General features: G+C 42.2%; 1 protein-coding gene across 3 annotated transcripts; it reads right to left on the bottom strand.

The window, feature by feature from the left end:
* Positions 1-233: 233 nt before the first annotated feature.
* LOC116983234 (store-operated calcium entry regulator STIMATE-like) lies at positions 234-27,991 on the bottom strand. Of its 3 annotated transcripts, none has more exons than XR_004414653.1 (9): positions 27,748-27,991; positions 24,174-24,222; positions 23,147-23,242; positions 20,975-21,096; positions 10,187-10,299; positions 7,678-7,755; positions 7,196-7,345; positions 5,283-5,711; positions 234-5,174 (listed from the first exon to the last, which is right to left on the bottom strand). XR_004414653.1 is itself a non-coding variant. In XM_033036904.1 (8 exons), exons 1-8 carry the CDS (start codon positions 27,938-27,940, stop codon positions 5,595-5,597), a joined length of 918 nt encoding a protein of 305 aa, XP_032892795.1. In that variant the 5' UTR covers positions 27,941-27,991; the 3' UTR covers positions 234-5,594. The 3 variants fall into 3 exon arrangements, 1 of the variants encoding a protein (XP_032892795.1); XR_004414654.1 differs by having other exon boundaries at positions 234-2,011; XM_033036904.1 differs by having other exon boundaries at positions 234-5,711.

Below are 27,991 nucleotides of genomic sequence, written 5' to 3'. Positions count from 1 at the left end.
GGATAAACAGGATCCGGAACGGAAAGTAGGCACAAGCGGTGAATGCCCACTCCCTATCCATTCTTTTAAAAATTGCTCTAGTGTGTAGAGCAGTATCAAAGGTGAGAATAAAGCTTCAAATTAACCTCGATTCAATCCAATGTTTGTGGCAGTGAAACTATGTAACATTTCTGCAATGTGTCGTGTTAAACACTCACTATAAAGCAGATCATCAATAACAGGCACCAGAAAAGTAGTTCTGAAATTCCCAATACTTTAATATAAAGTAAAATACAAGGTACATACAGCTTATACTCAACTCCCAGACATTTTCAAATATAATTAACTCTTCCTGATTGCCAAAGTGGCATTTTGCTGATTCTTCTGAAGTGTTTCACTGATTCAGGAGTTTCTGCAGTATATAAACCATACTAGAGGAATGACGGACGACCCAATTGAATATATTAGTACCAAGCAATAAAACATCTAAATCCAGTTATACCTGTTGTGGCCATTCTGTTACCAATTACACCGACAGCCTTTAACAGCTGTTGTTAAATCCTTCAATAAGATAAAAATGCTGCCTAAATTTGAGGCATAATCTTGCATAAAGTATACCTCCAATATTTGTTTACCTGCTAATCTCATCTATGGAAAGGAAGCACAAAACACAATTTACTGAACTGAAAGTCTATACAGGATTGGTTGGGAAAGTAGGCGGAGGGAATGGCAGATGAAGTTTTTGGAAGTTAAACCAGAGCAGGATATACACTGAATGTCAGGTCCCTAGAACATGTTGTAGAACAGAACCCGAGGGATGCAAGTATAGATGCTCCCCAACTCACTAAGGGTTGCATCCCAAGTGGGAAATGGAAGTGCTACTTCACACGCATAAATGTACTTCTCAACGCAGAGACCACATGGGAGCATCCGCAAGAACAGCCGACTAAATAACTTGCGGAAATGGCCGCATGCGACGGCAGTAGCCCTTTGCTCCCGAGACTTGCAACTTGAAAATAAAACAGTGGGCTTCAAGACTTGCTTACATAAGTTTGTCTATTATGCAAGTCAGGCAGTGCCCGTCATGGTTGCCTGAAACTGGCAACATAGGTGGTGAAGAAGGTGTTTGGCACACTTGTCTTCATTGGTCAGGGCACCGAGTACAAGAGTCAGGGCAACGTTACAATTGTACGAGATGAGAGTGAGACGGCACGTGGAATATTGTGTGCAGTTCTGGTCAGCATAGTGTAGGATGTGACTAAGCTAGAGGGTGTGTGTTGGCCTGCTGGACCTATACATACCAATTCACTCTCCAGATCAAACAAGGGCAATGAATCCTGCTTATGACTAACTATTATCCTTGCTCAACTGATGAGCAAGCAACTCTTCCATAATTGGTGCAACTTAGAAGAATTATGAATAGCAAGGCATGGGACATAAACTGAGTGAGGAACTTCAGTGTTCATTACAAGGAGTGGCTCAGTAACATGACTGGCTGAGCTCTGCCAGGCTGGGGTCAGGTTGGTAGTGAGAACAATGATGAGAAAACCCACGTCAACTTGCAGTCCATAAACTACGGGTCAGATGCATCTGCCCACAATAATATCCCCAAAAGTGACTGGTACACAAACTGTGGGGAGAAAACATGCCACTGGAGTGAGGACCCTCTGATGTGTAGTCTAACATTCTGCTACATGAGATAGATTGAGAACAGCTGAGAATAGCATTGATTGGTACCCTGGCAATGACTGCAACAGAGCTGTAGCGACTTCATGCAATTCCAACTCTTAGTTTGCTCTACTTCAACTGATCAGTTTGGAAAAGATCTGTCGCTATGCTGAGAACTGGTACATGGAGATTGTACAATTTTAAATAATTAGAAGACATTTCTAAAGAAAATAGTATGTACCTCATATTCACTTTAAAACAATTCAAGTCTATATCACCTTCTCAAATTCTCAAACTTAAAATTCAGCTAAAGGACAGCTTTAAGATCAGTAATAATCCAGGGCAATGTTTTGTTAATTTACACCTATATGGAGAGAGAACATAGTGAAAATTAGTATTATCTTATTGTTCAAGCAGGTCATACTATGAAATACCAAAGTAAATAATAACTACAGATTTAAATGTAAACCCCGCCAAAATAATAGATTACTTTGCTGCTTAGTTTATTGCAATATTGAAAAATGCAAACACCAGGATATGTTCTCTAACAATTTTAGCTTTCACTAGTAAAATGAACAACTCTCCATTTTATTAGTGAACAACCAAAATTGGTTACATAAGGAAAGTGGTTGTGCAGTGTTGTGTGCAGCTAGTGAAGCTGCTGCCTGATAGCGTCAGTGACCTTGGTTCAGTGTTGTCTATGTGGTGCTCGCATGTTCTTCTTGCTCCTAGGAGGGTCTAGGAGACCACTGCAAATTGCTCCATGTGTTGCGGAATCTAAGGGAAGTTGATGGTGATATTGGGAGAACAGGTTACAGGTAAATTAGTGAAGGAATGAGACCGCTGAACTGGCAAAGATTCAATGTATAGGAAGGAACTGCAGATAACTGCTGGTTTAAACTGAAGATAGACACAAAAAGCTGGAGTAACTCAGCAGGACAGGCAGCATCTCTGGAGAGAAGGTCCAGAGATGCTGCCTGTCCGGCTGAGTTACTCCAGCTTTTTGTGGCAAAGATTCAATGTGCTGAAGGGCCTCCTTCTATGTTTAAGGAACTATGAAATGGATCAAACACATTGTTAGCAGTCCTAACTATGCACAACGTAGTTTCCAATCAAACCCCTATCACTCCACCTCTGAGCTCATCCCATCTCCACCCGCACCACTGCTGACCTAACTCTCCACAACTGCACAGCAACTCCATTCAACACTGTTTCTTCAGTTATCTGCGCAGCAGCTCTGCAGTGCCTGTTCTTCCTCCCACTTCAACCTCCCTCCTTCACATCAAACTTCTCCTATAAAGCCTGTATTGTCATTCCCTGATCCTCTCCCATCTCTGCTACATTCCCTTCATTTCCCCCAAAATCAATCTTCTATCTCCCCATCACCAGCTTTTGCTTTCATAATTGCTCTTATCCAGTCTCCTCCCTCCCCAGTATTCCCTCCGCCCTCCCTTGGACCATAGAATCCTCCTTCCAATACACACGGCAACAATCCCTCGGTTGGCCTGGACTAGTGGGCTGAAGGGCCTGTGTCTTTGCCAATTTGTTCTGTGACCCTAAAACTTGAGAAAGAGCCACAAATCATCTCTAACTTGGCTCAGCAGCAGCAGCTTGTCTTTGATACACAGCTTTAGTTTCAACCGCAATTCCAAATAGGTAAACCTGATGTCCTTCTACCATTCAACCTCCAAATTACATCAATAATTTAAATTCAAGTGAAAGCTTCAGTTTACTATTTTGAAAACGTGTTGAGTATTGTGTGCAGTTGTGGTTGCCCCATTGCAGGAAGAATATGGAGGCTTTGAAGTGACTGCACAGTAGGTTTTCCAGAATGCTGCCTGGATTAGAGGGTATAATCTATAAGAAAAGGTTGGACAAACTTGGATTGTTTTTTTTATAGTATAAAAGATTGAGGGGAGAGCTCATCGAAGTATACAAAATGAGAGGCATAGAAAGGGTTTGACAGTCAGAATCTTTCGCCCATGGTGCAAATGTCAAAAACAAGAGGGCGTAGGTTCAAGATCAGAGGGGGTAAGTTTGTTTTACACACAGTGGTGGACGCCTGGAACTCACTTCCAAAGGGTGCTGGTGCAACAGTGCCATTTAAGAGACTAGATAGGCAAATGGATATGCAGGTAATGGAGGGTAATGGAGAATATGCAGGTAGAGGAGATTGGTTTAAGTAGGCATCATGTTCTGCACAAACATTGCGAGCCGAAGGGCCTTTTCCCGTGCTGTGCTTTTCAATGTGCTATGTTAATTTTTCACTTACATGAAAAATATATTCTAGTTCATTAAGGTTTATTTCAAGTCTGGCAATGGGGAGTGGTGGGAGATCATTCAGTGCAGAATAAGTAGTTGGTAACAGATTCAGTATAAAGGGTGCACACTGCAATCCACAGACCTGTCCTCCTCAAATGCAATACAGTTGTTAATAAGCTAATGAATACAATTTGTTCAAACCATTCATTATCAAAATCATTATACTTTACCAGAAATAACGGTCTTGTTGAAATTCTCTTTCTATGTACAAGTAAAGTAATATTCTGAAGGTGAGTGACATCAATGATGGGAATGGAATATTTATCAATTCATGTGCCCAGCAACATCATCAACTACTCCAAGGGCAGGGTCAACACAGATTAGATTCAGATATCTGCTCTCTTACATTATCCCATAAAACTCACTCAGGACACGTATAAACCAGGTAGTACAATCTCCATTCTAAAAGGTGTCTCAACACCATCTTAATTGTCATTTGAACTGTGCAACAGTTGTACCTCCCAAATCTCCCACACAAAATGTAGATAGGAATGTTTCTGTCAAAGTTTTTTTCAAATGAAAATCATACACATTCAGATCTTAATATTGAACAAGAAGCTTCAATAAACTGTCACCAATGAATTGAAATATATTTGTTCTGTTGAAGCAGGTGATGAAGTAGAACCAGGGAATTACTTGAGAACAGAGAAACACGGAACTGCAGATGTTGCAATTTTGAGTCAAACATAAAATGCCAGGCAGCATCTGTGGAGGGAATGAATAGGCGATGTTGTGGGTAGGGACCCTTCTTCACTTATTTGAATTACATGAGAACATTTCAAGTGTCAGACAGTGATGGGCAATTGTCCTGTAATTATTTTTTTCCACCAATGTGAGAATTGTTGCAACTGACTAGCCTCCTACCCATCGGAGATGTGAAACACTTCACAAATAAAGCAAAATAATCTCAACTGCTAACATACATGTTTAAAAAGGAGAGACAAAAGGATATGGTCCAAATGGGTGGGCAAGTTTGAAAAGACAACAGGAGGGAGGGGCGGGGAGCAGAGAGATGAAAAAATGAGTGAGCGGGGAAGAAGGTGTGAGAATGGATGGAGGATACAGGGCAAGAAGGGAAAATTGGATCAATGAGGTTAAAATTAAGGTGCTAGATTCTTGCCCTTCCATCTGTTGTTCCAGCATTTTCAATTTGGTAATTGCCAATTTGTCACGTGTTAACAGATCTCCAACGCAATCATGTTGTGCTGAAAAAAAAGAGTTGTTATTTGTCGACTTTCAGAGTTGAAAATTCAGAGTTTTTGGTCAATATATTAAAGGTACAAACAGACTGAGCGACATATTTAATAACTTACAACAAGGGATCAAAACTTGACGTGCTGAAAGAAATCTGTTCTCCTGCACCCAACGGCCCTGAACATCATCCATGTGCAAATAATAGGTAACATTGATCAGGAATGTTTGGTATCAGTGCAAAGAGGGGAGCTGAGACCACAAGCACAAAGCACCTCAGCCTCGCCCTAATCTTCTTTCCGATCCCGGTGCTGCTCCACATATTGTACAAAGCTCACTTTCACAGTGTAGTTTGCAGCAAGGAAAATATTCCGTCTGCATTGGCATGATTCTCCTCATAACTCCAAGGACTAGCGGTCTGTGGTCATTCTGGGTCATACTGGGAGAACCCCAAACCGCAACTTCTTCTTAACGGCCTTTACGTTTGCCAATCTCCTCAAGTCTTCATCTCCTTCAGATTCGTCCAACTCATCATCTGGCGAAATGAGAATCTGTGAACCACATTAAACATATCTATGCTATTACTAAAACTCTCATCTTGACCACTTCCTGTCTGTGTTGCATTTAAATTTGCGCAAAAACGATCCCCCCTAGCGCTATGATTTTTCGCCACTTTACCATTCTCCTCTGCTGCAAGTCAAATAAGTTTTGTTCCAATCGGTGAAATAGTACAAAAGTTATGAAGGTTTAAAAATCGTAAAAAACGCCCCTTCCGGAACCCGCTGTCAATAACGCGGCGAGGAGAATAAAAAGCTGAAGGAGGGCAGTGTGTTGAGCAGCTTGCGGAGTCAGCCTCCCCCACACACCCGCCTCCCCCACTCCCCCCTCCCCCACACACCCCTCCCCCGAGTGGTGGAATATTGCTTTGGGGAATGGGTTATGTTGGGGAGGGGGGGGGGTGACCAGGCCTCCCGTGTGACTGGGACCCAACAGGTCCCACTTAGCCTAGTATATTCCAACATTCCTTTAGTAGTTGGCATGGCAGAAGTTAGAAAATGAGAAGAGTATGTAACTTGTATGATATTGTAAAAGGGAGACATCACATCCAGACTGGCCAAGTCAAATGAGCAGTAATAAGTTGAAGAATCAATTCAGGAAATGTAAATTAGTTTTTCTGGATTAATATACTGAGTACCAAGCAGGCGAAAAGCTATTTTAGATCTTGGAAACACAAGAGATTATAGTTGCTGGAATCTTGAGCAAAAAAAGTGTCAAGGAACTTAGTGAGTTAGGCAGCATCTGAGGAGGGGAAGGGACAAATTACGTTTTGGAACGGGATCCTTCTTCAGAATGATGTTGTTGGGGTATTAGGAAGAAAGCTACAAGAGAGTGGTGGGTTGGGGCAAAGCCTGACAAATGATAGGTGTATACAAATATGGTTGAAAATGGTAACAAAGGCTAAAGGTGAAATGGAGTGGAGAAAATATTTCCCTCATATTTTGTCCCTCCCCATGGAAACTATCTATCCTGTCTATCCATATGACTAAAGCCACTCAAACCTGGGACAAAGTCTTGACTTATTTCCCAAAGTGGGCACTGTCAGATTGGGTCGATCAACATGGCTTTGTACATGGGAAATCATGTCACACAAATCTGATAGAATTATTTGAAAATACAGGGCAGGGCAGTAAACAGTGTTTATGTGGATGTTAGTAAGACCTTTGACAAGGTGCTGCATGGAAAGCCAGTCTGGAAAGTCCGTTTGCGCAGAATCCAAGCTCAGCTAGCTAATTGGATTTAACATTGCCATGGAGGAAGGAGTCAAACTAACCCTTCACAACTACTCTTTGACTCATTTCCTCCATTGGTAATTGATAGGCTCCTGTCCTCACCTATCTTGGTAACAATTTTGTTGTCACCTGAAAATTTAGGAACCATGTTAACTACATTGTTACATTTATTAACAATTTGGATGACAAACAACAGCACTGATCCCTGGGGCACTGTTGTTTGCTACATATATTGAATCATTTACCTCAGACTCAGACTCCTCGTGTGATGCTGCTCTTCTGTATCTAACTTTGTTGCTACTTCTAGAATCATCCTCGCCACCTTCTTCTTCCAGTTTAGCTTTAGTTTTGCCTTTCCTCATTAGAAAATTATCCACCACCCAAAACATTAATGCCTGGAAGTAATGGAAGGGAAAAGATAGATGTCAGCATAAAGTACTGATGGACTCAGAAGTTTTCGACATAATTCAAATCATATCTACATCCTATCATGTTAAGTGTAACAGATATATCTAGGTTCCATGACAGACACTCATTGTTGGTCTGCAAGCTCGTCACATTTGGTTTAAATAGTTTTGAGCATTTTCCAGAAACGAGTGTTCAAGTTACAAACTGCATGGATGGCGCTCCCAATTCTGCATCTCATTTCTTATGAACAAATTTACAAATTTCAGAAATTACATTAAAAAATCACAGTTCAAAAGCTTAATCTGGAATAGTTACTTACATTGACAAAAAAAGGGACAATCAGCATCACAATAGCCAGCTCCAACTGCGGATTCTGGATTGGATTAAGTAGAGCCACCTGTAAACCATAGACATTCATTTTAAATACATACGATAGAAAGCCTTTCTGCAAACAAATTTTCTCAATCCACAGTTCTTTTGTTGAGCAAAAATCAAATTGCAGGAGGAACTCAGTGGGCCAAGCAGCATCTGTGGTGGAGAGCAATTGCCGATGTCTTGGGTTAAGATCTTGCATCAGCACGTTCATTTCCAGTTGTTTCGTTGACCATTTTACTCGCAATCTCCTTTAAGTAGTCCACGTAAACCTGAATGCATATTGCAACACTCATATACAAAAACACCCAAAACCTCCAACTTCTATATTATGAACCATCTTCTCAAACACCTACTCTCACCCTCCACCAACATCAGTAAAATGATTTGCAGAACCACAACACTGAGAGTGTCAGCTTAGCCAGCTCAGTCGTGCTATAATGCTGCAACACCAAATTCTGCACTCTGGTATTTTTCCCTTTGCACTTGCATATGGTTTCTTTGTACTAGTGTATAGCATGATTTGACTTGATCCCACACAAACAAAGCTTTTCAATATATTTTGGTGCACGTGACTATAATAAACCAATAGCAAAATAACCAAAATAGCCAGTAATCGGAAGTTCCAGCAGGTATGAAGTACAATCAGTACCCCCAACCCGCCCTTACTCTCCCGCCCACCCCAATATGCACAACTTTCTCACATTCCAGTCACTCTTCTTTTTCTCTTCTCCTTCTGCTTATCTCCCACCCCTCCCTTTTCTGAGTCCCCCAATTCCCCCGTTCCATATCCTTCCTTCCGGCTTTACATTTCACTCCTTTCATTCCTACCTTATATGACACATTTTTATCTCCATTTCACTTCAACCCTTTGTCACTTATTCCACACACCCCATATCACCATCATCCTCCTCACTTGCCTGGCATTGCATCACTCCGCCTCTCATTTTTAGCTCATTTTTTGAAGATGTTACTGCTTTTGGAGAGCTTTATTATAAGTAAAGGTTGGATAGGTTGGGGCTATTTCCCTGGAGCTTAGAGGGCCGGCTGTTGACATTAGAGGTTACACAATCCATGAGGGGTATAGATTAGGTGAATAGTCAGTTTTTTTTCTCCCCAGGGCAAGACAACCTAAAAATTGAGGGGATGGGTTTAAGATGATGTGGTTAAGATATAAAAGGATACTGAGGGGAATTTCTTTTTTAAAGAGAGTAGCATGTACATGGAACGAGCTGTCACTGGAGGTCGTAGAAACAAATACAATTACAATACTTAAAACACACAGGTAGATGGATTGGAAGGGTTTGAAAGGATACGAGTCAGATGCAAGCACACAGAAACTAACTAGGTTAGGCAACATGGTCAGTATGGACGAGTTGGACTGAAAGGACTGTTTTTATGCCATATGGGTCAATTGCTCGGTTACATTGTTTCTTTCTTCATAGTTGTCTGATGTGCTGTTTCTTTTCTGACATGTTAAAGGGCCTGTCCCACTTAGGCAACTTTTTAGGTGAGTGCAGGAGACTCTGCGCTCGCCACATGATCGCCACATGTTCGCTGGTGGTCTCTGGTGAGTCTCCTTCATGGTCTTGAGGAGTTCCCGCATTCTGGGAACTAGTCGCGGCCTCAGCATGTTGAAAAATTTTCTGCAACCAAAAATTGGTCGCCATGGAGAAAATCAATAATCCTGTAGTTGTATGTACAGTTGTAGTGGGGTCGCCATGTAGTCGAGGTAGTCGTAGGTAGTTTTAGTTAATCGCCTTTGCTGACCGGTCATTTTCATTGGTTCATTGGGGGGAAAAAACCGTAAGCAGGAGTTTACAGAACCAAGGATAACCGACCGGTAATGTTAAATGTCCGTCGAACTTCACAGCTGTGTATCTCTGGCTTATTAAAAGTTGTCTGGCTTCTTAAAAGTGTCTCCACTCCTTCTCCCTTCCTTCCCCCCCCCCCCATCTCCCTCTTTTAAAGGACTTACCGTACACTGTGCCAGCCGTCTTAACCTTCCTGTTCATCGCGGTGTGTCTGTATAACCTTGCCCTGGCCCCCGCCTTTGCGATGTGTGTTTGTGCGTGTGTGTGTGCGCGCGTGTGTGTGTGTGCGCGCTCTGACAGTCGCCATTCTAGTTCCCGGTTTTTCAGCCGGCTGCTGGAGAATTGACAGGTGCCGGCAGTCCGCTGAAAAATCGCCTAAGTGGGACAGGCCCGTAAGAATTTTTCCAAATTTCCATTATTACACAATGCCGCTGTCTCCTACACCATTTCAGCTTCATTTTACCCATGGTATTGAGAAACTCAATTGAAAGATGTTTTAGCAGAATTGGTAATCTTAACATCTAATTTATAAATCTATCAGCAATCTGTTAATTTTAACTAATGTTAATGACAACATTTGAAGGAAAAATCTATACAAATATAGTTAGAACAAAGGCTCTCTGGAGAGCCAGAGATACAAACCTTCCTCCACTGAGGTAAAAGCAGCACGATAATCACCACAGTCTTCTCCAACATCATAATCAGTAAGTAAAGTGCGCACTGTCCAATCCAGGCACTGCATTCCAGTGGGTCTCCTGCAACACCAGTTCAGTATATGGAATTATTACCATAGGTAGAAAGTTAACAACTGTTCCACGTCAATTGGTGTGCAAAACTGACGATCAGACAGTGTCTTTACACTCATTCTTTTTAAGAAATCTTGCCAGGAACTGCAATTCATATTTGAATATATTTGACTGGAGAAGCTCTATCAAAAGTTATTTATCTATATTTTAGACTGATAACTCCCAAACCTGCAGTAATAACGCAGATATATTTCCAAGGCATCTCTGCTCTAGCCCTGCACCGCTCAAGTTCACCTTGTTCATGATCTCCTGATCCTTCTCCTAACCCCAATTTGCTTACCGATTCCCATGTGACAAGAGACACTGTTCAATGGTTCTACCGAGAAGACTACTTCCCACACTATCAACAACCTGTCATCCACAAACCTACTGATCCTGCCTCCACATTCACATCCAAGTCATTCACATCTATATTATAAACATTATATATAATGTTCCCCTGGAATGATCTTTGTGGAAAAACACAAGTTAAAGGCGTCCAACTGCAGAAACTATCAACCCCTGTCTCCTGTCGCCAAGCTAGTTTTGGGTACAGTTTGTCAACTTGCACCATCCATGTAGGACCTTGATAGCAGTTTTGCTAGTTATACAGCATTGAAAGAGGACATTTAGCCCAACTCGTTCATGCCTTCCTGAGCTCATTCCATTTCCCTGCATTTATCCCTCTTAACCTTAATATACGCAAATCTGTCTAAATGTCTATTAAATGCTCTCATTGTACCTGCCTCTACCACTTCTTCTGGGGGCACGTTCCATATATCCATCACCCTCCGTGTAAAAATGTTGTTCCTCAGGTCTCCTTTAAATCAGTCCCTACTCCAACATAACTATGTCCCTCATGATCTTGTAAACTTTTATAAAGTAACCCCTCAACCTCCTTCACTCCAGGGAAAAGAGCTCTAGCCTATCCTGTCTCTCCTTTTAGGTCCTCCAGTTCAAGCAACATTCTTTGTGAATCTCTTCTGCACCCTCCATAACTGAATCATATTTTTCCTTCGTATGGCGACAAGACCTGCACATTTATTCCAGTAGCAGTCTCACTAATGTCCTATGCAGCTGTAACATGATGTCCAAATTCTTGGACTCAGTGCCCCATCCAATGAAGGCGAGCATGCCATTTGCCTCTGTAGGGCACTTGCCATTTACTGGCCTGGTTTATCTTCCAGAAATATATTACTTGCACTTGTGTGAATTAAATTCCACCTGCCATTCCTTGGCACAATTTCTTGGTTGATCTGGAACTGGTGGTAACCTTATAGATAACCCTCTTACTGTTCACCACAATAATTTTGGAATCTTCCATCAACGTAGTAATCATGCTACCTATATTCTCATCCAAATTGTCATAGTAATAATGACAAACAACAGTGGATCAATCAGCCCAGCATCATTTTCTCTGCAGCATATTGCTGGTCACAGGCCTCCAGTGCCACCCTCTGACTCCTTCCTTCCACCAAGCCAATTTTGTATCCATCTGGCTGGCTCACCCTAGATTTGGGTGGTTTAAGGAGGGAGGGGAAAGATTTGATAGGAACTTAAGGGATAACCTTCTCATAGAGGGTGGTACACACAATGAACGAGCTGCCAGAGGAATTGGTTGAAGCAGGTACCGTAATGACATTTAGACAGGTACATGGATAGGAAAGGTTCAGAGGGATATAAATACAGGCAAATGGGACACGCTTAGAGGAGCATCTTGTTCGGCATGGACGGCTTGGGCTGAATGGTCTGTTTTCATGGTGTGAAACTCTAGGATTGTTCCTTGTTGCAGCACTTGAACTTTAAAAAAATCATCACTTATGTCTGTAGTTGTAACACTATAGTCTGTACTCTTACTTTCTGTTTGGCGCCTCCTGTTGTAGTCATGTATGGTATGATTGTATTTATGTATGGTATGATTTGTTTGAACAGCAAACAAAAAACCCTTTTCCACTGTATCTTATTGCATGCAACAATAATAAAACAAAGCTCTCCAAATAGCTCAAATGATCCTAACCCAGTAACATCATTGTAAACTTTTTTGCACCTTTTCCAGTTTAATGACATTCTTACTATAGTAAGGCTACCAGAACTGTAGATAGTACTCCATATGTCACCATACCAATGTATTGAACTGCCGTAATATGATGTCCCATCTCCTGTGATCAATACCCTAACTGATGACACCACTATCTATCTATGTCGCCATTTATAAGGAATTATGCACCTGAGGCTTCTGTGTTCTGAAACTCTTTCAAGGGGCCTACTATTAGTGTGCAAGTTCTGCCCACTATTATCTTATCAAAATGCAACACCTCGCACTTATTGGAATCAAACTGCACCTGCCATTCCTGGGCCCTAATGGATCAAGATCCCATTTTAATCTTAAATAACCTTCCTCACTATACCATCAATTTTAGTGTTATCAACAAATTTACTAACTAGGCCACTTACATGCTCATCCAAATTGTTAATACAAATTATAAATAACGGTGAACCAAACATTGATCGGGTCACAGCACTGGTCACGGGCTTCCATCTGAAAAACAACCTCCTACCACCATCCTCTATCTCCTACCTTCAAGCTGATTTTGTATGCAATTGGGAGCTTGCCTTGGTTTTCATGTGATCTAATCTCACGGCCAGCCTACCATGCAGCATCTATGGCTGGGCACGCTTGATGAACTGATTAGCCAACTCATGCTCTATTTTTTTAATGTGTAGGAAGGAACTGCAGGTGCTGGTTATACACCGAAGATAGCCATAAAATGCTGGAGTAAGAGCGGGACAGGCAGCATCTCTGGAGAGATTGAATGGGTGAAATTTCGGGTCTGATGAAGGGGCTCGACCTGAAAACTCACCCATCCCTTCTCTCCAGTGATGCTGCCTGTCCTGCTGAGTTTCCCCAGCAGTTTGTGTCCATCTCCTATTTTCCTAACTTGTTCCTTTTTCCGAGGAGCACCACAAAAATAAGCAAAAAAATCCCATGTATTGTGAACCTATTGTGAGAATACGGTTCTAAATTATCTATTGCCTTTATGCTAACTTTCCCTACAATAATCCAGGATACATACCAAGCATTGCAACTATGAAAACAATTGGCTACACATTAAATATCCACACATCCATCCACATTACTGATCATTGGCAAAACATTAAAGAGGTTCTATTTAGATCGGCCACTACTAATAATAATTATGCAACCACTTTTACCACACTTTCTTTTTTGTTCCTCAAGATTTTATAGAGGACATGAGTAATTTTGACCAATTAATTATAAGATGAATTTATTTTCTAACTTAATAATGAGAGACTTGGTCTCTAATTGAATGCGTCCACCACCACCCCCGGCAATATGTACCGGGCACCCACCAACCTTCAGTGTAAAAAAAACTTACCCCACACATCTCCTTTCAACTTCCCCTTAAAGTGATGCCCTCCAATTTTTCCACCCTGGGAAAAATAGTCTGACTGTCTATCCTATCTATGCCTCTTAAATTGTTACATAGTCACAGAACATGGAAACAGGTCCTTTGGCACAACTTGCCCATACTGACCAACATGCTCCATCTGTACTAGTCCCACCTGCCCAGGCTTGGCCCATAACCCTCTAAACCGGTCCTATCCATGTACCTTAAATGTTATGATAGTACCAGCTTCAACTATCTTCTCCGGCATCTCAAATTGTGGAGTACAGGGTCAAATAAATAAATGATGGGTCTTTGTCCCAGACATTATGGAGGGCATTGTATGTATCTGCACTCCTAGATCCCTCTGCTCCACAGTCCTACCATTCTCTGTGTAGTTAACTGTAATATGCAGTTTTTTTACTGTACGGTTCAATAATTCGCTTTTTCAATTTTATCAGAACTGGCCAGCCCTGAAGAAAGATCATCAAGCCACAACATTAGACCTGTTTTCTCCTTCCCCAAAAGCCGCCAAAGTATTTGCATGATTTTCTGCCGCCTGTAGTGCTGTGAATTTTACAGTATCGCCTTTCTTTTCTTTGTTCATCTCTTCTCCCCTCTTCTGATTGATCACCTTCTCGAGCACGCACAGCCTCCACTCAAGTTATTCAATCTAACCTAGTCTCTGCCATGTAACATATTTCCCTTTCTTTGCTCCAACTACCCTAGGCTCAGCAATTGTAAACACATTTGATTCTGATGATTGATCAGGAACAGGTAACTCTCTCTTTCACAACAAATGCTGCCTGATTGAACGAATACATCCAGCATTTTGTTTAGATTTGCACTTCTGAACATTGATGTCATCAAAATTAATAGGACACTTCTACTGGAATTGCCACCTACTAAAGGATACAAGGGGATAGTAAAACGCCTGACAATGTTATATTCACTATAATGCAAAGCAAAATGGTTTGAGACATCACAGACACCCGAAGGTTCGTTTACACATAGATTTACACAGGTCAAAGTTCCCAGAAAATTTGGCTCATCTACAACTTGGATATACTTTGTTATTATGTGTGTTAAATGTAAACATGCTATCCCATTAGTCAGCTATTTTCCAGCAACATCCCCACTGCATTTAACAGAGCTGACATTTATCACCATATATGGCGACAACAGGAACTTCAGCACATCCCTTTAATCCTGCACGTTCTATACACAACTGACAAAGAGCAAAATCCACCCCTTGTCCTTTGCTGCCTGCTGTAATATCCCCACCTGACTCATACAGTGCCCTCCATAATGTTTGGGACAAAGACCCATCATTTATTTTTTGCCACTGTACTCCACAATTTGAGATTTGTAATAGAAAAAGATCACATGTGGTTAAAGTGCACATTGTCAGATTTTATTAAAGGGTATTTTTATACATTTTGGTTTCACCATGTAGAAATTACAGCAGTGTTTATACTTAGTTCCCCCATTTCAGGGCACCATAATGTTTGGGACACATGGCTTCACAGGCGTTTGTAATTGCTCAGGTGTGTTTAATTGCCTCCTTAGTGCAGGTACAAGAGAGCTCTCAGCATCTAGTCTTTCCTCCAGTCTTTCCATCACCTTTGTAAACTTTTATTGCTGTTTATCAACATGAGGACCAAAGTTGTGCCAATGAAAGTGAAAGAGACTGAGAAACAAGAATAAAACTGTTAGAGACATCAGCCAAACCTTACGCTAACCAAAATCAACTGTTTGGAACATCATTAAGAAGAAAGAGAGCACTGGTGAGCTTACTAATCGCAAAGGGACTGCCAGTGCAGGCCAAGGAAGACCTCCACAGCTGATGACAGAAGAATTCTCTATAATAAAGAAAAATCCCCAAACACCTGTCCGAAAGATCAGAAACACTCTTCAGGAGTCAGGTGTGGATTTGTCAATGACCACTGTCCGCAGAAGACTTTGTGAACAGAAATACAGAGGCTACACTGCAAGATGCAAACCATTGGTTAGCCACAAAAATAGGATGGCCAGGTTACAGTTTACTAAGAAGTACTTAAAAGAGCAACTACAGTTCTGGAAAAAAGGTCTTGTGGACAGATGAGACGTAGATTAACTTATATCAGAGTGATGGCAAGAGCAAAGTATGGAGGAGAGAAGGAACTGCCCAAGAACCAAAGCATACCACCTCATCTGTCAAACACGGTGGTGGGGATTTTATGGCCTGGGCATGTATGGCTGCTGAAGGTACTGGCTCACTTATCTTCATTGATGATACAACTGCTGATGATAGTAGCACAATGAATTCTAAAGTGTACAGACACATCCTGAACCCAAATGAGCATGCCTTTTATATGCTGGAGAGAAAATGCCAGACATTCATCATACAGACTGCTGATGTCACACACACACTGCGGAATGTTAACATACAGAAGGCAGCCGGTCCGGATGGGGCCCGAGGATGGGTTCTCAGAGACTGTGCTGATGAATTAACCGACGTATTTACAAATCTTTTCAATCAATCCCTGGCACAATGCATGGTCGTCACATGGCTAAAAATATCGGAAATAGTGTTAGTTCCGAAGCAGATAGCCGTAACCTGCCTCAACGACTACAGGCCGGTTGCACTAACACCAATAATCATGAAGTGCCTGGAGAGATTGGTCCTTAAGCACATCAAGGCTGCTCTCCCATCAATCCTCAACCCACACCGATATGCATACAGAGCAAACAGATCAACAGATGATGCCATTGCCACTGCCCTCCATACTGTACTGCTCCACCTAGAACAACGGGGAGCATACGCACGACTGCTATTGGTGGATTACAGCTCTGCATTCAACACCATCATACCCAGTAGACTGGTCTCCAAGCTGTTCGACCTAGGCTTCAAACACAACATCTGCCTTTGGATTAAGGACTTCCTAATGGACCAGCCGCAGTCAGTCAGGATGGGACCCCACCACTCCCCCACTCCGACATTCAGCACAGGAGCTCCACAAGTCTGTGTGCTGAATCCCCTCCTCTACTCTCTCTATACCTATGACTGCATACCTGACCCACAGCACAAACACCATAATAAAATTTGCAGACGACACAACAGTGGCGGGGCTGATCACTGAGGGTGATGAGTCAGCTTACAGGGAGGAGGGAACAACTTAGCACTCAATACCAAGAAAACAAAAGAGCTCATCATCGATCAGGAAGAAGCAGGGTGACCATCCCCCACTGCACATAAACGGAGAAAGAGTGGACAGAGTCTCCAGTTTCAGGTTCCTGGGCACCCACATCTCAGCCGATATCAGGTGGTCAACTAACACGCAGTCCCTGGTAAAGAAGGCACAACAATGACTTTACTTCCTAAGATCACTCAGGAAAGTCAACTTGCCACAACAACTGCTAGTGTCATTCTACCGTTGCCCCATTGAGAGTGTCCTGACACATGGCATCCTGGTGTGGTGTGGCAACAGTTCTGCGGCTGACAAGAAGGCTCTACAGAGTCATCAATACAGCCCAGAAGATCACCAATACACATCTGGAAAAAGATCTATAGCTCTCGTTGACTGCGGAAGGCATCACGCATCCTAAAGGATTCCCCCACCCCCCCCTCAATAGCCAATATTTTGTACTGCTATAACACTAAACTGTGGAATATTGCACATTATGACAATGTTTTTCTTGCCATTTTTGCTGTTTTCAGTGCTGTTATTTATTTATCTGATACGCAGTGAGCCTGAAATTTTGTTGTATGTATTTACAATGACAATAAAGTGTATTATTATTATTATTAAAACAGAACCCAAAACAAGCATATAGTATGCAATACAGGCCTGGCAGAGCATAACCAGAGAAGACACCCAGCAACTGGTGATGTCCATAAATCGCAGACTTCGAGCAGTCATTTCATGCAAAGGATATGTAATAAAATACCTAACATGACTACTTGCATTCATATGACATTGCTGTGTCCCAAACATTATGGTGCCCTGAAATGGGTGGACTATATATAAACACTGTTGCAATTTCTACATGGTGAAACCAAAATGTATAAAAATGGTTTCCTGCCAAACTTCCTCAGTTTTGACAGCTAATATAAGAGCTGGAAGAATGAGCACTTCAGAGAAGTCAACAGTTTAAGATAGCCAGCCATTCTAATGTGTACCATTAGCAAGGGTGGCACAGTGGCACAGTGGTAGAGTTGCTGTCTTACAGCGCAAGTGACCCGAGTTCGATCCTGACCACAGGTGTTGTTTGTACATTCTCCCCATGACCTACGTGGGGTTTTCTCCGGGAGCTCCCCCACTCCAAAGTCATCTAGGTTTGTAGGTTAATTGGCTTGGCAAAAATTGTAAATTCTGTAAATTGTCTCTTGTGTGTCGGATGGTGATAGTGTGCTGGGATTGCTGGTTGGTGTGGACACAGTTGGCCGAATGCTAAAACTAAAAAACTCAAAAACTCACTTTTTCTCCTTCCCTTTCCATGGACAGTGTCTGACCTGCTATACTAATAGTAATAACAAACAGAAACTTTAGGAAACACTCAGCAGGTCAGGTAGCATCTGTGGGAGAAGAGAAAGTTAACAATTCAGATCAAACACACAGAACTAGGAAAGTAACAAGCTCCAAGAGGTGCAATTATCCTCTCAGATCCTGTCAGACCCAGCAGGATTCTATGTTTTAATCATTACCTCTAGTTCTTCTAAACTCCAGTGAAAACAAGCCTTGGCTGTTCAATTGTTTCTCATAAGATAACTCACACTTTCCAGATATCATTTTGGTAAATCTCTGAATTGCTACCTAATGCCTTCACATTCTTCACTGAGGAGAAACAAAGCTGCACACTCTAGATGGTGTTTCATTAATATCCTATGTAATTGACACATAATGTCCCTACTTTTGGAATCAATTCCCCAAGTAGTAAATCAAAAAATGTATTTCGGAGCTTTCCTAATTATGTTACATTAATTATTTGCCTTTTGTGAAGAATACAGTAAATATGGGCAAAGAAATGGCAGTTGTAGTTTCCTTGGCGATTGTAAGGTGTTGCACTTTGAGAGGTGTATAAAATCATGAGGGGCACAGGTAAAGTGAATGCGACAGTCTTTTTTCTCAGGGATGGAAAACCGGAACTGGAGGTTTACTATGAGAGGGGAAAAGATTTAATATGAAATCTGAGGAGCAGCTTTCTAATACAGAGGGTGATGGGTGTTAGGAACATTGCCAGAGGAAATAGCTGAGACAGGTACAATTACAACATTTAAAAGACATTAGGATAGGATACATGAATAGGAAAGGTTTAGGGGGACAAGGGTCAAATATAACTAGATTAGATGGGCATGTTGGACAGCATGGATGAATTGGCCTATTTCTGTGCCAGATGACTCAATTCAAGCAAGCAACCTGCTAAATCTCCTCTGTACTATCGCCAGTGTAATCATCTACTTCTTATAGAATGGTCACGTGCTTCCTATAATATTGGAAAGGTCATTGATCTGAAACATTAAATGAAAACAAATAAATTGGGGGGGAAAAAAGCAAGTCAAGCAGAGTTCTGCCACAGGGATTATGACGTGAAATCTTACCTCCACTTCTTTTTCCACAAATTCTGCCTGACCTGTTGAGTGTTTTCAGTATTTTTCCATTTTAATTTGAAAACTGCACAGTTGGAGCACTACGTATAGTTCCCATCACCACTTTCAAGAAAGAGATGATTAGACTGGACTGGGTGTAGAGGAGATAAATGGCGTTACCAGGTCTTTTCTCTGAAGCCTCGGAGGTTGAGGGGATTCCTGACAGAAGTACATAAAATTATGAGAGGCATAGATAGGGTAGACAGTCAAAACCCTTTTCCAAGGGTGGAAATGTCAAATACTCAAGGGCATAGATTTAAGGTTAGAGGGGGAAAGTTTAAAGGAGATGTGCGAGGAAAATTACACACAGGGAGCGGGGGATGCCTGGAACACTCTGCCAGAGATGGTGGTGGTGGAAGCTGATAAAGGTATGCTAGTGGTGTTTAAGAGGCACAATAATATAAGTAATGGAGGGATGTGAATCTCATGCAGGCAAAGGAGAGTGGTTTAGCTTGGCATCATGTTGTGTACGGACATTGTGGGCCAAAGGGCCTGCTGTTGTGCTACACTGTTCTCAGTTCAATGTTTGGAATATTGTAGCTATGGGGATACATTGTATGAGATTGTTTTCTTTGGAAGATGGCACAGACTTCAATGAGGTGTATACAATTATAAAGTATCTAGAGAGTATTACAGAAATAACCTAATTCCCCTAAGCATGTCAATGGTAGGGAAGCTATTGGAAAGGATTCTTTGTGATAGGATTTACACGCATTTGGAAAAGAATAGGCTAATTAGGGACATTCAGCATTGGTGTCCTGCGGCAGGTCATATCTTACGAACCTGATTGGGTTTTTGAGTAGGTAGGTAGCAAAAGTGATTGCTGAGGGCATGGCCATGGATGTTGTCCTCATGGAATACTGAGGGAATGATTGATAAAGTCCCTCATGGTAGGCTGATCCAGGACATCAAGATGCTGACTTGATAATTTGGGTTCAGAGCTGCTTATTCATAGAAGACAGAGGGTGGTGGTGAAGGATTCTGGCTGGAGGTCTGGGATCACTGTTATCTGTGATATATATGCTACGTTATAAGACAGCTTAGGCCACATTTGAGACACTAAGTGCTTTCTGCTTACCCCATTAAGGGGTAGTTTTTGAGAAGGTGCAGATGAGGTTTACCAGAATGGTTAATGGGTATCAGCTATAAGGGGAGGTTTGTCAATCTTGGATTGTTTTCTCTGGAACGTTGGAGGCTGAAAGGAGACCCGATGGAATTATATAAAATTAAGAGAAACATATATAGGGTAAACAGTAAAAACCTTTTCCCCCAAAACAGAAATATCAAACTCTAGAGGGCATAGCTTTACGGCGAGGGGGGCAAACCTTTTTTTTTACACTAAAAATGGTAGGTACCTAGACTTCCTGTACTTAGAAGTCTGACAGATCGCAAGACTAGAAAAAAATCAAGATCCCCGACAAAGACTTGTTGATTATTTCCAACAACCAAAACTTCAGCAATTTATGATGCCCCATGTAAACATAAAGCACTTGCAGTTTATGGCATGGTTTACCTACAACAAAGAGTCTTTCATTGTCCTTCACATACAAATATGCATCAATTTCCCCCCACCCTCATTGGTGTAGAACAACAAAAAGTTTTACATTACCATACTCTCCAAAACGAAGAGAATCCCAATGTTGGCATTCAACTAGGACACCTACAGTTCGCACTCCAGCATAGATCAGGAGCATACCAAGAGTGGCATCCAGAAGAAAATTAATTAGATACCTAAAGCAAAAACAAAAGCATTACTCAATAGATGCAATGTGATTAATTATCATCATGAGCATTTTTTAAGAACATAATTAATGTTGGGACCTGGGACAGTATGGTTTTGTATGTGGGAGATTGTGTCTCATGAATCTGATTTGTGTTTTTTGAAGAAGTAACTTAATGAGGGCAAATCCATAGATGTTATCTGCATTTGATAAGGTTCCAGATGGTAGGCTCCTCTGGAAGGTTAGATCACATCGGATCCAGGGAGAGCTAGCCGACTGAATAGAAGGATGGCTTTATGGAAGGATGCAGAGGATAATGGTGGAAGATTGTTTTTTCAGATTGGAGGCCTGTGACTAGTGGCGTGCCTCAGAGATAGGTGCTGGACCAGTTGCTGTCTGTGGTTTATATCAAGGCATGATTGATAAGAGTGCAGATAACATAAAAGTGTATGGCCTCGTAGATAGCGAAAATGGTTATCAAAAATTGCAGCCGAATCTTAATCAGATGGGCTGCGGAATGGTTAATGGACTTTAATATAGATAAGTGTGAGGTGTTGCATTTTAGGAATACAAAACAAGAGGACCTTCACAGTGCATGGCAGGGCACTGGGGAGTATTGTAGAGCAGAGGGATCTAGTAATGCAGGTACATAGCACCTTAAAAGTGGTGTCACAACTAGATTGGGTGGTCAAGGAGGTTTTTGGCACGTAGACTTCACCAGACAATGTATTGATAATTGAAATTGAAAGGTCATGTTAGTTGTACAAGACATAGGTGCGGCCACATTTGGAGTATTGTGTTCTTTTTTGTCACCCTGTTATAGCAAAGATGTTGTTAAATTGGAAAGAGTGCCAGGAAGTAGAGCCCTTAGGTTTAAAAAGATTGGGGATAGATTTAATAGGAACCTGAAGGACAACATTGTCAAGCAGTAGGTGGTGAGTGAGTGGAATGAGCTACCAGAAGAAGTGTTTGAGACAGGTTCTATAACAATGTCTGTGCTGCACATAATGTTGTGAAACTAATCTCCTCTGCCTGCACGTGATTAATATCCCTCCATTATCTGCATAACCCATCTTAAATGCCACTATGTATCTACTTGCACCACCACCTCTATCAGCATGACCCAGGCACTAACCAGTCAAAGAATCTTCACATGAAAATCTCCTTAAAATTTTGCCTTAAACACTTAAAAGCCAATTCCTGTAGTCTGTGACATTTTCACCCTAGGAGAAAGGTGCTGTCCACCCCATCTATGCCTCTTATCATATACTTCTATCAGGTCTTTCCTCAGCCTCCGAAGCTCCAGAGTAAATAATCCAAATTAGTCCAACTTTGTCCTTATACCTAATACCATCTAATTCAGGCAGAAACCAGAACTGCATACAACCATTCATATGCAGCCTAACTAAAGTTTTATAAAGCTGCAATGGAATTGAGGTAACAATATGGTGAAGCATGATAGCGTGGAATGGGCAACTCCTGCCCCTAATTTGTATGTCTGCATGGCAGGTTCTGAAGTGACAATTTCAGCACCACAGCTGGGATATTATCTGGTCTCATATTGTTTGTATCTAATGTTTTTGTATCACATGGACCATAAAGAATTGACATAAGACTGCTTTTGTAATAGTTGGGATCCCAGGAGGACGATAAGCAGAATGATTCACTCAGTTACTCTGGTTGACATTCACTGCGAACACTTCACCCCGTTTGACAATCTAGTGCAGTGTTTCACTGTCAAAGTTGAAGGCAGACATTCTGGGAGCCTCCTCTACTCATTACGTTTTTAATTGTTTACCATAATTCACTGCAAAGCTTTGAACCTATCCATTGGTTGCAGAATCACTCAGAACTATCTGTAGCATGATATGAACCATTAGTTTGTTCTGCAAAGGCAGAATCTTACATTGTACAATTGTAAGTTAACTGCCACAAGAGACTCCACACAACAGATTCTATGAGCACATTTCAAAATTATTGAACATGCAAATGAAATGCTTTTGAAAAAGAGCAACCTTGAACATGTATGTGTTGTATCACATGAAAATCCTGCCACTCACAATGAACATGGGTCCTCTTCAGTCAAGTCGGACAAGTAGACGTTGGCAAAGTGGATAAACAGCATGCCAATAGCCTGCTTTGAGGTATCTAAAAACCTGCAAAAGCAATGCTCATCTATTAGAGATGATTTGATTTAAGTTTAGAAAATAGGCAGTTAAGATGAATAACAGTTTAAAACACTATAATCTGAAGATCTGAATGCAGTATGAACAGCCATATGATCAGTCACTTTAGACATCCACAGCGTTGGCAGATGGCAGGGAATGGGCAAGGCAACTACAACAGATACACTGAAACAAAGTCCCATAAGGGGAAGTGGAGACTGATGAGGGGTGAATGAATGGACCAAAATGGCTTTACCATGCCCATGGTATCAACCTGAGCAAACATACATAATGATGGGAAGTGCTGGGTGGAGGGAATTGAAGGAAGCGGCACTTGGCCTACAGACAGAAGGGAGTGGGGGAAATTGTCTTGGTTGGCTGGCAATGGTAAATTGGGTGGGGATTCCATGAATGATGAGGGAGGGACAACAAAAAAAGATTCAGTTGCCGTTTCCACCATGACCTTTAACCATACTCTCTTATTGGCTGGCACATTAGGGCAGATTCTTCGCAGCTCCGAGATTATTAGTCATCTGCACTCTGAATGATGCTGTTCATTCCAGCTTAGCCCAGGCCCGCAGAAGTGGGACAACATAGACCCTCTCTTGATGCACATGGCTGGCTACAGTGACAACATCAAGCTCACCACGCTCTCCAACTCCACAGCTTGCTGGCTGTCAAACCTGACTGTGCCCTGATCACTCAGTGCTCAATTGGCATGTCTGGAAAACCATGCTGAGACCATCTTCCCATGTTATGACTTTTTTATTTTAGTAGTTCTGGACACTTATTCAGTGAAAGGAAACTTACAATAATAAACACCAAATGCCATTCACAATATCGCTTTATAACCCAATAGTGAGCCACCCAATTTCCGAGGCATAGCCCCTACAGCTCAGCTTTACAGCTACTCAATACTTGCCATATCTTCCACGGTCGCCTCTCATACTTTGGTTCTCGAAAACGTTTCACTGCAAAAAGTAGACAAAAATAAACCTCAACTGTTTATAAATGTTTACCTTCAAGGTACTTATTTGATAAGTTACGATCAATGAGGCAATATCTACTAATGTAATCTACATGGATTTTAGTAAATTGCATAGCAAACTAATCAGAAAACTAAAATTTTGTCGGGCTATGGGAAATTCAATAGTGCCAAAGTGGAAATGGTTAACAGCTTCAAGATCCTTGGCGTTAATATTATAAACGATCTGTCGTAGACCAACCAACTTGATGCGAGAGCCCAAAGAAGGGCACACCAACACCTCTACTTCCTTAGGAAAATGTGGAAATTCGGCATGTCTCCAAAGTCTCCAACAAACATCTACGGAAAGCATACTGCTGGGTTTTTATTAAAGCTTGCTCTGCCCAAGACTGCAATAAATTGCAGAGCTGTAGATGTAGGCCAGTTCATCACACAGAACAGTTCATCACACAGACCAGTCCATCACACAGACCAGTCCGTCACACAGACCAGTCCATCACACAGACCAGTCCATCACACAGACCAGTCCATCACACAGACCAGTCCATCACACAGACCAGTCCATCACACAGTCCAGACGTTCCATCATTGACTCCATCTACACTTTACCGTGTTGGTCCTACCTATGTTAGACTTCCCTAAATGCAACATCTCATATTTCCATATTAAATTCCATCAACCATTCCTCAGCCAACCTGCAGGATCAAGATCCTGCTGCAATTTTTGACAACCATCTTCATTATCTACAATACCACCGACTCTTGTCATCTGCAAACTTGCTAATCATGCCATGTACATTCTCATCCAAATCATTGATATAGATGACAAAACAGCACTTTGCTGTTATAACATCAGTTATACCTAATATCCCTGATAATTTAATGTATTGTTGTGAACTGTATATTTATTTGTTGTGTTAATCATAGCAAGGAAACAGGCCCTTCAGTTCAATTTGTCCATGCCGATCAAGATGCCCCATTAGTTAGTCCCATTTGCCTGTGCTTGGCACATATACCTCTAAACCTTTCCTATCTGTGTACCGTCTTGTTGTGTTAATGTGCCGAAAAAGTTTAAAAAAATCATTAATTTGGTACACAGCAATTAAACACTCTTGATTCTTGAAGTCCTTTCTAATAGATTCAGTGAAAGGTTCTACATTGTACACGAACAAAGCAGGGGGAAGTGGGCAACTCTGCCTAATTCCAAACTTGATGATGAAGTTATTTATTTTGAACCATTGCTCGACACAGTCAATGTTTGTGTAGAGTAGTTGAATCCAATTCCCTATTCCCTCCCCAAAGGGAGCACATTCACCATGCATACACGAGATATTCTGTGTAACAGTATGCGCCCACCATCTGTCCTGAATGTACACAACAACAATGTTCTTGTATACAAGGACAAGACTGTATACTCTTTAAGGACTTGGCAATGGAACTGAATGAATATGCCACAATTGTTCATAAAGAAATGTGTGGAGGGGTGTGTTCCTACTAAAACCATCCAAGTGTTTCCCAACCAGAAGCCTTGGATTAACCAGGAGATCCTCATTCTTCTGAGGACCAGATCCTGGGCATTCAAGTCTGGCGACACAGAGGTATACAATATGACCTTGATAAGGCCATCAAAAAGGCTAAAAGGGACTTTAGCTGTAAGCTGGAGGATGAGGCAGATATTTGGCAACTGTGGCAGGGCTTCAATGCCATCACTGCCTACAAGGCGAAATCAGGGGGCAGCACAAGTGACAGTAAAGCATCACCCCCCAATGAGCTAATTGCGTTCTACTCACGCTTTGATAGGGAGAACAATTATGTTCCTTTCCGGGCCCCAAAGCCCCTGATGGTATTACAATCTCTGTCACAGAGGCATATGTCAGAAGTTCCTTCTGGGGGTGAACTCTCAAAAAGCATCCGGACCTGATTCTATACCTGGTCACCTTCTTAAAGCCTGTGCAGACCAACTGTCTGGAGTTTTTGCAGACATCTTCAATTTCTCATTGCTGCTTTAAGAAGGCATCAATGATACCAGTGGCCAAGAAGAGTAAGGTGACGGCCCATGGTGATGAAGTGCTTTGAGAGGTTGGTTATGGCACATATCAACTCCGACCTCAACAAGAACCTCGACCCATTACAATTTGACTACTGCCACAACAGGTCAACAGAGGATGTGATCTCACTGGCTTTCCACACTGCACTGGACAATAAAAACACAAAGGTCAGGCTGTTGTGTATAGACTACAGCTCAGCATTCAATACTATAATCATTCCAAGATAGTTATCAAGCTCACGGAACTGGGTCTCCGCGTATCCCTCTGAAACGGGATCCTCGACTTCCTCATCAACAGACCACAGTGTTCAAATTGGCAGCAACACTTCTTCCACAATAACCATCAGTACAAGAGCACCTCAAGGCTGTGCGCTCAGCCCCCTGCTCTACTCACTCTTTCCTCACGACTGTGTAGCCGGGCACAGTGCAAACTCCATCGTTAAGTTCACTGACAACACCACCGTTGATGGACGAATTACAGACAGCGATGAGTCAGAGTGTAGAAGTGAGAATGATTGATTGGCCAAATGGTGCCAGCACGACAACCTGGTTCTCAATGTCAGTAAGACCAAGGAACTGATTGTGGACTTTGGAAGAGGAAGGTTGAGGACCCACAAATCTGTCAATATTGATGGGACAATGGTAGAGAGAGTCAAAAGCTTCAAATTCCTGGTGTGTGCATATTTCTGATCTTTCCTGGACTCAGCACACTGATGCAATGATAAAGAAAGCCCATCAACGCCTCTACTTCCAGAGAAGATTGTGGCGATTTGGTGTGTCAGAGAAGATGGCAATGGGCTTGTTGGAGATCGTGTAATCCACAGTCAACAGAGAGATGGGTCTCCAATTCCTAATATCCTCCTTCTCCCCTTCCGCTTGCAGAGGAGGGTGATGTTACCCTTAATTGGATCTTTAGACGTCCACTGTGGTTCTAATCATTGTGTGGCCTTATTATTCCATCAAATGTTCATCACATCATGTATGATTACATTCCATAAGCATATGATATGCTCTGCCCATTTCATCAACTAATCAATATCATTCTGTTGTCTACTACGTTGGTTCTCACAATGAACAACCCTACTGATTTTCGTGTAATGTGCAAATGTACTAGCCTCCCGTAATTTACTGATCCCATTCATCCCAAACATTACTGTCCATAACAAACAATAACCGACCTGCTCACAAAGCAAGCATCTGTCTACTTTTGCCAATTCTGGATCCAATTCGCCAACTTCTGTGCCAACTTTCGTTTGGCAGCAATGTTTATGCCTTGCTTGATTTCACTGGTGAGAGCTCAGTGTGAAACCAAGTTAATATTTATCCTCCCTCGTTTCCACGGGCCCAGCTATGTTTAATCTGGGAGGGAACCCCACGCCCGGCCGGGTCCCTGGTCCCCCGTACCCCAGTCCCTGGTCCCCCGGACCCCAGTCCCCGAGCCCCAGTCCCCGGTCCCCTCACTCACGCATCAGCAGGCTGAAGGCCACCACTCCGAGTAAGCCTTGGATGAACATGCCGAAGTTGCCCATCAGGGCGCCATTCTCGCAGCCGCGGGGACCGTCAGCGGTGCCAAGCGGGACACTCAGGTTGGAGGTGACCAGAGAGCCGTGCAATGGCCGCTCGGCGACGGCGCCGGGCTCCAGCTGACTGACGGCCATGGCCTACCCTGGCCCGCTGTCCCGACCGCGGCCTCGGCCTCGGCAACCGGA

This window comes from Amblyraja radiata, chromosome 18 (genome assembly GCF_010909765.2).
Source record: "Amblyraja radiata isolate CabotCenter1 chromosome 18, sAmbRad1.1.pri, whole genome shotgun sequence".
Taxonomy (NCBI): Eukaryota; Metazoa; Chordata; class Chondrichthyes; order Rajiformes; family Rajidae; genus Amblyraja; species Amblyraja radiata.
This window is presented reverse-complemented; position numbering and strand designations above follow the sequence as displayed.